We start from the raw sequence: 11,385 nt of genomic DNA, 5'->3' as shown, positions 1-11,385 counted from the left end.
ATATTTGTATAATTGTTTTGTTCTACTATTATTTTGATATCTTTTGATGAGATTTGTTCTCCTGCATCGGGAGCTCTCATTCTTAAAGGGTTTGCTTTTATTCCAGTATTCTTATGAAGATATTGAACCTCCATTAAAGGGGGATGTCGAGATTCAACTTCTCCTTTATTAGTCTGCCATCTAGTATTATGTCTTATTGTATTAACAGATCCTAAATAATATTCTTCAAACCATTCAAAGAATTTTATATGGACTTTATGAGTATTCATAAATCTATAATATTCTTGAAGAATATTTTCTTTTTTATCATTATAATTTTTAAAGTAGTCATCTCTTTTTTGCTTATTTTTGTTGGAATAGAAGTGCTTTCTACACCATTCTTTATTTATTTCAAACAATTTTTCTTAAACAAATATTTCTGAATTTTCTCTTTGTCTTGCATTATTAGTCATTGATGAATAAGTTGGTGACATGTTAGGTGAATTTTGGGGACTCTCTTCTTGTCTGGCATAGATAGGTTGAGCTATATTTGAGGAATTATCTATTCCTTGTAAATTGGTCTTAAATGTTGTTGGGATAGAAGAGACAGAGGCTCTGGCTGTCCTAAAATCTACTGTTTGTGTTTCTGGATTTGACTCTTCTTCTATAATGCATAAACTGATAGCCTTCCAATGTTTTATAGATGATACATGAGAAATAATTATCACAATTTTTATCTATATTTCATACTTAGAATTCTATTCAAATAATAAATCTATTTTTAAATTAGTACATATTTTTAACTAACAATTCCGAATTAAATTATAATTAATTTAGTGATATGATAGAAAACAAAGTTTTTTTAAACTCATACTTTTATATATTATATTATATTTTTCCTTACTTATTTTAAATGTTTTAATTAAATAATTATTTTAACAAAATATATGTTTAAAAATTATTTTATCGAAAATTTTAAATATTATATTTTTCTTTCAAAATTTTATGCCTAAGCATTAAAAAATATATAAAAAAAAAGTTTTTACTAGTTAATAATAGCAACACCGGAGCGGGAGACGCCACTCTCGGCAGGACCCGTTATAACAAAAAAGAAGCCCTATCCTCAACTCGTATCGTAAGGAGGAAGAGAAAATATACCACCGGTGTCGCTGGCGACGAAACCACCGCCATCTTCACTTTCACATATTTGATCTTCCACCACCGCCGCCTGCGCCACCACTACCAGTGAGAATTCCATCTCTCCTTTCCCTTTATTTCTTCGCTTCAGATCTTTGTCGTATGTTTCCTGATTATCCTATATTTTAGCTTTTTTAATTTATTTTGTTTGCTCTTAAATTTTGATTTAGCTTAAACTTCTTTTTCTTTATAAAAAAAAAGGAAAGCATTAAGGTGAGATCTATCTGTGTTTATTTTGTTCTGATATTAATAATTTTTTATAGTATTTTCTGTTAATGGCACCTTGCAGGATCAATTAAAGCGTTTCCCTTTTTTTTAACATTTATTGCTAATTTTAAACCTAGCTAAGCTTTTAATTTTGTTTAGAGCTTTCTAGAAGGATTTTGACGAAGTGAAGAAACTATGGCTAGCAATTCAGGAAGAGGATACCCTACAAACGGTTCCATCTATGTTTGTAATTTACCTGAGGGAACCGATGAAAGTATGTTAGCTGAATATTTTGGAACCATTGGCTTGCTAAAGGTATTCATAAAGTTTTGATGGAAAAACAAAATGTATGCAGCTGTTTGTGCTATCTGTCACCTTATTGTTGTGTTTTTGCTGATTTTATAGAAAGATAAGCGAACTGGTCGACCTAAGATATGGTTATACCGAGATAAGGTGACAAATGAGCCAAAAGGTGATGCTACTGTTACTTATGAGGATCCACATGCTGCATTGGCTGCTGTTGAATGGTTTAATGACAAGGATTTCCATGGGAGCACAATTGGTGTTTTTATGGCAGAGAGTAAGAGTAGTAATGCTGTTGTAGATGTTCCAACTGCAGCTGCTGATGATGGTGGATTTGAGGATGATGCAGCTAAGGACATGGATGGGGGTGGTGGAAGGGGTAGAGGTCGGGTTGATGCTTCAGGAAAGACGTGGCAACAGGAGGGAGATTGGCTCTGTCCGAATACAAGGTCTGTGATGTGATATTGGTGAGCAGCTTCTTGCTCTTCTGTAACATTTCCTTCCAATTGTCTTTACCTCTGATTGTTATTTTCATACTTCATATAATTTATGTTTCTGGATGCAGTTGTTCCAATGTCAACTTTTCATTCCGTGGTGTGTGCAATCGATGTGGAACTGCTCGACCTGCAGGTGCATCTGGTGGTGGTGGAGGGGCTGGTGGTCGTGGGAAGGGTCGTGGTGCTCCTGATTCTGGAGGTCATGGCCGAGCAGTAGCTGCTACTGGTGGACTTTTTGGCCCAAATGATTGGCCTTGCCCAATGTATGACTTCTAATGCTCGAGTGAAATCTTTCCTTCTTTTCTGGTCCTTGTGTGATCTTAGGAAAGTCAATATTTTCTTTTAGTTTTTCTGTTTATTTGGTGCAAAGGAGAGCACTACTGCTCGAACGTAATATCTCTACTGTAACATGCCCCCTCTCTTGCCACTTGAACTAAGCCAAAGTGATGTCTTTAATATTTTGCTGGATTATACAAATTGGTGAGGAGCCACTAGGGGTGGTTTTATTGGTGCTTTAAACATTTTACACTTCAACTCTACAAATGTTAAGAAATGTGGGTGTGGTTTTTATATTTGAATGTAATGCCATCTTTTGCCCAACGTTATTCATGTCAGTTCTTTGAATTTCTCTGTAACAGGTGTGGTAACATCAACTGGGCTAAGCGTATGAAATGCAATATTTGCAACACTAATAAACCTGGTCACAATGAGGGTGGTGTGAGGTATTCATAAGTATTTGATATATTCTAATCTTAGTTACAAATTAAAATCTTGTGGATATTTTCATTGAAAATTTGATCTATCTTCTTTGTATTGTTGATTTACTTTTCCATGTTGGCATTGTGTAGCTTAATCATTTGCTTCATTTAATTCATGTTGTAAGAGTATCCTTCAGGGTGATGTGGACCTTTAATCTTATATGAATAAGTCGTCAACCTTACAAGTGTTCTTTTCCTCTGATTTACCTTTTGGTTTTGGATGGGCATTGGCATTAATTTGTTTTCCCTATTTCTCTTTTTGCCAATGGTTTCTCTTTTGTATCTTTTAATCTTTTTGAGTTATAGTGAGAAAGCTGAGAACCATGTTTCATTGACAGTAGTGATATTGTTGCCATTACTATTTCCAATCAAGCATGAGACACCACCTTTCGATCTTCACCTTTTCCAATTCATATAATGTTGCTAAAACATGGCTTTGCTTTCTTTCAAATGCATTAACTTTTGCTTACTGCTCCTTTTCTAAAAGAAACTTGTACCACACTCCCTTCACTTGAAGGAGATGGAAAATAAAAGAAAATTCCAATAAACCAGCTCATTCTTGTATTTTCTGTATTTCATCTCTTTCATTATTTAACTATTTTTTTTTTCATGATTAGGGTACACACAACGGCCTGGACCACAAACTATTCTTTGTTGTTGTTGTTGTTGTTGTTATTATTTCACTGGAAAAACTTTTTGGAACAAAAATGGTTTATGCTTTGAGTTTTTTTTGCTGTGCATCAATTTTGCTCCTTGATATGTAGTCAGGCAGTTCCTTTTTGTGCTCTTGAACTCCTTTCAGTACTTTCTTACTATTTATTTGAGCCAAATGTCTTGGAAATCTGGTTTCCATCATTTTTTGTTAAATATGTTTGTCAATTAGTTTTCTTTGCACTAGATATGCTGGTTTGACCCTATTTTATTGGCTTGATTGGGTTTTGTTAGTACAACTGGTATTCAACTTTCTTAAGTTTGTTCCATCATTTTCTCCTTAGCTACCCATTTCCGTTATTTGAACTTGTTGGAATTTGTTGTGCTACTGGCTATCTAGAGAGCAAAAAGATCCTAAATTTAGTTAGTTAGACGCTCACTTCATTGGAGGGAAACTGAAAAGAAATGTAGTTTCCTCTTATTACCTGAATTGCATACATTCTTCTACACAGTGCATTATTCTTTTTAAACAGTTTTACCTGATTCTGTAGTGATGTTCTGGAGTAACTGCCATTACTGCATAGGCATTCTTGTTATGTGCCTTCACGGTATTCTTCTACTTGTTAATTAATTTTATTATCAGAGCATTGGCTTCATTTCCTCTTCTATGTTCTTTTCTTTAATTGTATTCACATCCCATTTTTTTGACTCATTTAATATGCTTTTACTAGATGGAGTGAAATGCTAGTTTGCTTTTGTCATTTTACTACAGTATTACTGAGCTTTCACTCCTACCCTTCGATTTTTACTGCTATGTGCAAAGCATCTTACGTTTGCTTCATTTCCTCTTCTATGTTCTTTTCTTTAATTGTATTCACATCCCATTTTTTTGACTCATTTAATATGCTTTTACTAGATGGAGTGAAATGCTAGTTTGTTTTTGTCATTTTACTACAGTATTACTGAGCTTTCATTCCTACCCTTCGATTTTTACTGCTATGTGCAAAGCATCTTACGTTTGCTTTATACCTGTGGTTAACAGAGGAGGACGTGCTGGTGGTTACAAAGAACTTGATGAAGAAGAGATAGAGGAAACAAGGCGACGTCGACGTGAAGCAGAAGTAAAAATATATCTGTTATCATTATTTGAAGCTTAGTTCATTGAATATCTTAATTTTATGGTAATTATGTGTTATCCTCAGGATGATGGTGAGATGTATGATGAGTTTGGCAATCTCAAGAAAAAGTTTCGAGCAAAAACACAACAAGCTGAAGCTGCTCGAGTGCTACCAGGTTCAGGCCGGGCTGGCTGGGAGGTTGAGGAACTAGGTATTAGGTTCATTACGTTGATAATTACTTCATATGAGGATGCGTTGTTTTTAGATACTGATTGCCATACAGAAAATGAAAGATAAGGGTCCTAGTTTAGGTTGCTTTGTTCCAGATTAGTTTGACGGCTAATTTTGTTTTACAGTATATTTTATATATGAGGTAACCATATTTCATATCAGCTTTAGCCCAGATAGATACTCATTGAAAACTTTCATATCGGCATAAAATACTGAGCTCATATAAACTTTTTTTTTAACTTAAATAAAACGACACTTTTTTCATTTATACCCCAGAAAAAAACAGTATTCTTGTTGAGGGTTGGACCCTCGACACATTCAGTATTGTCCCCGGTGGAAGTTTTGTCTCAGACTCTGCCAAGAGCTCAATTGTGCAGGGTTTTGCCTTCTCAGGCATCCTACTAGATGCTTATGGTCTGTGAATCCGCCGCCTATTCAGGCACTTAAGCCCTCGACAAAGGTGGGAGACAAAATTCCCACTGGGAACAATACCAGACTTGTTGATGTGCCACTTGGCCTGTGAACCTGCAGGGTCTCAGCAGAGCCAAGGCACATCAACAGTTTTTTTTTTTTTTTAATTTTATAAAACATTGTATCTGGCAGGTGTGATTGACAGGGATGGAAGAGAAAGAAGCAGAGACAGAGGAAGGGAACGGGATGATAGAGAAAGTAGCAAGAATAGAGAGCGTGAAGATAGGGAAAGACGCCGTAGTCGAAGCAGAGAGAGGGATAGGGGAAAGGATCGGAGCCGTGATTATGATTATGAGCGAGATAGAGATTATGGACGGGATCGAGACCGAGGCAGATACTTTTACTGAGAAAGAAAGAATGGGTGACGTTAATGTGGTTAGAATATGGCAGTTGATTGAAACATTTTGAGTTGAATTGGCATCTTAGCAAAGACTAGTGTCTAGAGTTGGATGTATTGTGGATTTAGTGTGATGGGGTGGCCACAGTTTTGGTACTATAGGAGAGTTTAGATTTTGAAATTAAAACAGTTAATGATTTTATCTCCTTGCTATGGTATTTCAAAGCCTTCTTTTTAGCATTCTTGAAACTCGGGATGAATGTTCGAGCAAAAGTTGGTTGACATCATTCTTCAAAAATGTTCTACACAGTACTTTGGGCTATTGAATATTACATAATACCGACATGAAAAAATTAGTAAGTAGGTACACATCAATTAACACCACCAATATGACCTTATTTTCATACATAGACTATCCATAGTCATTATACAAATTCCTTGTTTGTAATAAAATTGATGCTACATCATAATTCATAAATGAACACCAGATACAAATCTAACCACCGATGTCTAGGGTATGTTACATCTCATTTTTTTTTTAAAAACACATAATGCTTAATATCTAACCTTGCTTGTAAAGTTTAAAAACTCTACTAGCAGTGTACTAAATATCTAATCACGATATTTATTTAGTACATAGGCGATGAAATTTTTTAACTCCACAAATGGGATTGAAATTTTGTCACGTCTTATTTATTTATTATTTTTTTAATTTTTTAAATACAACTTTATGATATATAACAAAATCTCACAGTATACCGAATAATTATCCTTGCATTTTAATTAAATGAAAGTTTTATTATGATAGAGTAAACTTTAATATATAAAAGTAATTAAAACATTTGAAATTAAAAGTCTAGAACCAAAAAGTAAATGAAGTGATGACTTTATACAAATAATCTCACAACTTTGACATATTAAAATATGCTCTATCATTGGAATGGGGATGATATCCTTTAACCTTGTAATCCTTTATTAGTAAATGAATTTTATAGGCTTAGAAAAAAAAGTTAGCCAATTGGATTATACATACATCTCTTCTCAGTCAAAGAATTGAATCTAATCCCTTTTGCTTCCAAACATCTAAAAAATGGCATTTATATATAAGTATTATATGCATGCATGGAAGAGTTTTTGAAGGTTTTGTCTTTAACCCACCGGTGTGGCAGGATTCTTTTTGGCAAAATAAAGTATACAGGTCGACAAACATCATTGATTTTAATATTGGGAACGCACATCCCGGAGCATGTATGGCAATATGGCATAAGTTTGCTGGTTTTACTTATCCATTACCTAAATGGTTCAATAATTTCTACCTGGAGTTTTTAGGCTATGGCTTCTCTCTAATATATAATCATATTTGTTGCGCCTCTTTTGCCACTCAACACCCTTTCCTGTTTCTTCTTTGTCACATACTAACAAAAGCCTCCTTTATTTTGGTTTCATTGCTTCATTCTATGCCAAGCTAAAACCTGGGAAAAAACAAGCAATAGCAATGCCTCAGTTCATCAATCTTCAGATTATCATTAATGATCAACATGCTTTCTTCCTTCATGAGGTAAGTTCTTTCATTTCTGGGGTTTTTCTTTCTTAATTTCATTTGTATGGACAAGTAGAACCACTGATTGTGAATATGTTTGTTGGAACTTTTTTTTTCAGAATATTATATCAGCTTTCTCAGGAAGGTTGAAGAAGATCATTAGGAAACAAAAGAGAAAAACACAGATTGAAAATTACGTTATAGAGCTCAATGATTTCCCTGGAGGACCAGATGGGTTTGAGCAAGTTGCAAGGTTCTGTTATAGCTATGGTGGAGTTGAAATCACAGTTTCCAATGTACCTCTCTTTTATTGCTGTGCATTTTTTCTTGGCATGACTGAGAAAACATCAACCAATAATCTCTTGAGACAAACGGATAAGTTCCTTGAAGGGATGTTTGATTGGTCTTGGACTGATTTAATCATGAGCCTAAGGAGTTGTGAGCCATTCTTTTCATATGCAGATTCATATGGTCTAATCCAAAAGTTTATTTTTGCATTGTTAGCAAAGATTGCTCAGAACTCAGATATGAACTTCATAACATCTTCTTCATCATCATCTTCACCTGAGACAAGTTTTGGGTTCAGATTCTCTTCAACATCCAAAGCCTCTCCTGAGTCAGCTAGTCCATGTACTAAATCAGGCAAGGATTGGTGGTTTGATGACTTGACAATACTAAGTCCAAAGATTATAGAAAAAATCATTAGGAACTTGGGTGCTTATGGGAACCAAAATAACAGTTTTACACTCACAAGGTTCCTTCTCCATTACCTCAAAAGCAGACCCCAAGGTTCACCAACCTCAAAATCTGAATATGGTGGTCTGGCTGACACAGCTGTTCATGGGGTTATCCTAGTGGGGAAAACCAAATTTTCTTGCAGGAAACTTTTCTGGGTATTGAGACTTGTATCTGGTTTTAGCCTCAGCAAAGACTATAGGGCAGGGTTGGAGAGATTGATTGGTGAGAATCTTGATGAAGCAACTGTAGATGACTTGTTGGTATCTGGACATAACAAGGGTGTTTATGATGTCAATCTGGTAATAAGATTGATTACAGTGTTTGTTAATAGTGAAGGGGTGAATTCAGAGAAGATGAAGAAGCTTGGAAGATTAATAGATAAGTATTTGAGAGAAATATCTCCTGATCAGAACCTCAACACCTCTAAGTTCCTTGCAGTTGCTGAGAGTTTACCACATTCTGCTAGAGATTGTTTTGATGGGGTCTATAGAGCTATTGATTTCTATCTTCAGGTGACCATTTCATACCCTTTTTTTTTTGCCCCCTCTATTTTCAACTCAGAGAGTTGATGTTTCATAAATGGCTATTGCAGTCCCATCCTACACTTTCTTTTGAAGATAGATCAAGGCTTTGCAGATGTCTCAGCTATGAAAAGCTCACATTTGAAGCAAGCAAAGAGCTAGCCAAGAATCCAAGAATCCCACCAAATATTTCAGTTCAAGCACTCATATCACAGCAATCTAAAGTACCCCAAAATGAGTTAATGTTATATGGGAGTAATCCCAAAGGCAGCCGGGTGTTGTACCATGATAGCATAGATTCATCATCAGCAGAGAATTTTTCAGAAGGGACTGAATATATGAAACTAAATTTGCAAAAGATGCAATGGAGAGTGGTAGAGTTAGAGAAAGCGTGTAAGGAAATGAAGGGGCAGATGTCAAAGTTGGTAAGGCATAACAGTGCCATCACCCCTTGCTACAATGCAACTTTGCCAAGATTTTGTTGAAGTTCTTTGTATAATTACTGAAGGGGGTTAGTGTTTGATAAATTGAAGCCAAGATTTGAGAAAATGCATGATTACATTGAAAAAGTAAATAAGTTTTTTCTTTCTGGTTTGAGAAATTGTATGATTACTTGAAAAGTAAATAATTTTACATTGTAATTGTATTTTATCCTTTAAAAAATTTAACATAAATATCTAATTATAAAATTCAAATATGGTGAATATCTTAATTATATGTTTTCTTATAAAAATATGAATGGGAAATTTTCAGTGTAAATTAAAAAGTTTTTGTCTGAGTTCATTTGTATATATTTTTTCCTGTCCATTTAACAATATCTCCCACTTATTTATAAAATATTTAAGTAGTTGATTAAATAAAAATATGATATTTTTAAAGAATGGAATCGACAATATATATATATATAATTCAAAAGCAAACAACACATTAACCAAAGAAAATACAGATCTTTACTAGAAAGAAAAAAAGCCAAATTGATATAAATTAAAAAAAAAAGTGTACTAATAGATGATATAAGAAATAAAAAAAAGGGGGGTATAGTGGGAGGAAAAGGCCAAGAGTGAAGGAGGAAACTATGGGGAGGCTTCGGTTGGTGTATTGTGTCATTGTCTGTCAACATGTGATTATTTTAATAATGCCAATTGGGGTTATACGACTGATCCCGTGATTATTAAACAAACACATATGTATTGTTGGCTGTTGTGGTTTTATTAAGACAAAACATGTATTTGCTTCTTTTTTTTTGGATTTTTGCTCTCTTTTCCCCAACAATTTTTCCAATTTTCTTTTTGACTTTTTGTATATAGAGGTAGTAATTTAGGGGGAGTCTATGATTAATACTGATTTTTTTTTTGGCTATCTTACTATATATTTATCGATTTTCTTGGATGAAAGTGATAGTAATTTTTTAAAATACTTTATTCCATTATTAATTTTTAATATGCTTAAAAATTATAATAATAAGCATGACACATATAACATGGGGAGGGGAATTTAGGTGTTATCTTACTATGTCTGTAACATGCTTTTGCTTTAGGGTATGTAGGACGCTCACTACATCTCCTTTTTCCAAAACTAAACCAACATTGGTTTGCTTGTGGAAAGTGGCTTGGCTGTTTTTATAATCGAAATTATTAATTTAAGTAATAAAATGTTTTCAATTTAATATAAAATTAAATATAGGGATAATTTTGGGGAAATTACCAATAAAAGTCATTTTTTTTCAAAATTTACCGAAATGAGCCGATTTTTTTATTATTTACCGGAATGGTCCATTTTCCGGAAAATCGCGTCCACGTCAGTGCGATATCAAGATACGTGTCAAGACATCGCGTCCACGTCCGCGCGTGAACAGTACCCCAACGGTCAAAAATTTGACCGTTGCCCCCCCAACGGTCAAAAAAAAAACTATAAATACCCCCCACCCCTTTTTTTTCACAAACAAATCCTATCTAATATTTCCTCTCTAATCCTCTCAATTTACTTCCAACTTTCCTTCCAAAATTCTCTCAAACCCATATTTAATTTCAATTTCCTCTCAATTTCCTTCCAAAATTCTCTCAAATCCATATTTAATTTCAATTTCCCCTCAATTTTATTTTTTAAAATAATTTTATATTTTTTTATATTTTTAAAATAATTAAATTTTTTTTTATATTTTCATCAATGGCCGGATCATTGATTCGTCTTGATAGGAATCACATATCGGTAGAGCAAATGAAAATGGTAAGTATTAAATTTAATTTTTAAATATTATTTAAGATTTTTTTATTTATGTTTTTTTTAGATAATTATTAATTTATTATTTGTTATAAAAGTCTGAAGATCGGTTATTGGAATGCAATATCCGGAATATGCATGCTCCTCCATCACTGTTAGGAGAGAACTACCTGCGGGAAGCGGGTTTTTGGCACGTGGCGACGGTAGGCCGGGGATGCAAGTTGGACCCGAAACTGATCAGTGCGTTGATCGAGAGGTGGAGACTCGAGACGCACACATTCCATCTTCCATGTGGAGAGTGCACTATCACTCTAGAAGATGTCCATCTGCAATTGGGATTGCCGGTGGATGGGCACCTAGTCACCGGGTCTGCCCAATCTAGCAATTGGGAGGCGGTGTGCTACGAGTTTTTAGGCGTTATTTCGGATAAAATGGATGGAGGTAAGGTCGAGATGGGCTGGTTACGTGCCACCTTCCCCGATCCGAATAAAAATTCAACCGAAATTGAAAGAATCTGATATGCACAATCATACATTCTTCAAATAATTGGAGGTTATCTGATGTCCAACACGTCACGGAGCCGTGTACATCTAAGGTGGCTGCTAAAACTTATTGAT

At 34.4% G+C, this 11,385-nt stretch overlaps 2 protein-coding genes across 2 annotated transcripts; both read left to right on the top strand.

Annotated features, from left to right (window-relative positions):
• The first annotated feature begins 990 nt into the window (after positions 1–990).
• LOC107922565 (transcription initiation factor TFIID subunit 15) lies at positions 991–5,989 on the top strand. Its single transcript, XM_016852652.2, has 8 exons — positions 991–1,224; positions 1,543–1,698; positions 1,789–2,135; positions 2,252–2,446; positions 2,822–2,905; positions 4,635–4,713; positions 4,795–4,921; positions 5,545–5,989. The coding sequence occupies exons 2-8, from the start codon at positions 1,579–1,581 to the stop codon at positions 5,757–5,759; spliced, it is 1,167 nt and encodes a 388-aa protein (XP_016708141.2). The 5' UTR covers positions 991–1,224; positions 1,543–1,578; the 3' UTR covers positions 5,760–5,989.
• An 871-nt stretch (positions 5,990–6,860) lies between these two features.
• On the top strand, positions 6,861–9,314 carry LOC107921327 (BTB/POZ domain-containing protein At3g19850). The gene is made up of 3 exons (XM_016851201.2): positions 6,861–7,307; positions 7,409–8,539; positions 8,620–9,314. Exons 1-3 carry the CDS (start codon positions 7,245–7,247, stop codon positions 9,031–9,033), a joined length of 1,608 nt encoding a protein of 535 aa, XP_016706690.1. The 5' UTR covers positions 6,861–7,244; the 3' UTR covers positions 9,034–9,314.
• The last annotated feature ends 2,071 nt before the right edge of the window (positions 9,315–11,385 follow it).

This window comes from Gossypium hirsutum, chromosome D01 (assembly GCF_007990345.1).
Source record: "Gossypium hirsutum isolate 1008001.06 chromosome D01, Gossypium_hirsutum_v2.1, whole genome shotgun sequence".
Taxonomy (NCBI): Eukaryota; Viridiplantae; Streptophyta; class Magnoliopsida; order Malvales; family Malvaceae; genus Gossypium; species Gossypium hirsutum.
The sequence above is the reverse complement of the archived record's forward strand: the minus strand, read 5'-3'. Positions and strand labels throughout refer to the sequence as shown.

Coding starts and splice junctions, on each gene's coding strand:
- LOC107922565 (XM_016852652.2), top strand. CDS start 1,579: ATGGCTAGCAATTCAGGAAGAGGATACCCTACAAACGGTTCCATCTAT. Junction 2,906..4,634: donor CACAATGAGGGTGGTGTGAG/GTATTCATAAGT, acceptor TGTGGTTAACAG/AGGAGGACGTGCTGGTGGTT. Junction 4,714..4,794: donor GACGTCGACGTGAAGCAGAA/GTAAAAATATAT, acceptor TGTTATCCTCAG/GATGATGGTGAGATGTATGA.
- LOC107921327 (XM_016851201.2), top strand. CDS start 7,245: ATGCCTCAGTTCATCAATCTTCAGATTATCATTAATGATCAACATGCT. Junction 7,308..7,408: donor ATGCTTTCTTCCTTCATGAG/GTAAGTTCTTTC, acceptor TTTTTTTTTCAG/AATATTATATCAGCTTTCTC. Junction 8,540..8,619: donor CTATTGATTTCTATCTTCAG/GTGACCATTTCA, acceptor TGGCTATTGCAG/TCCCATCCTACACTTTCTTT.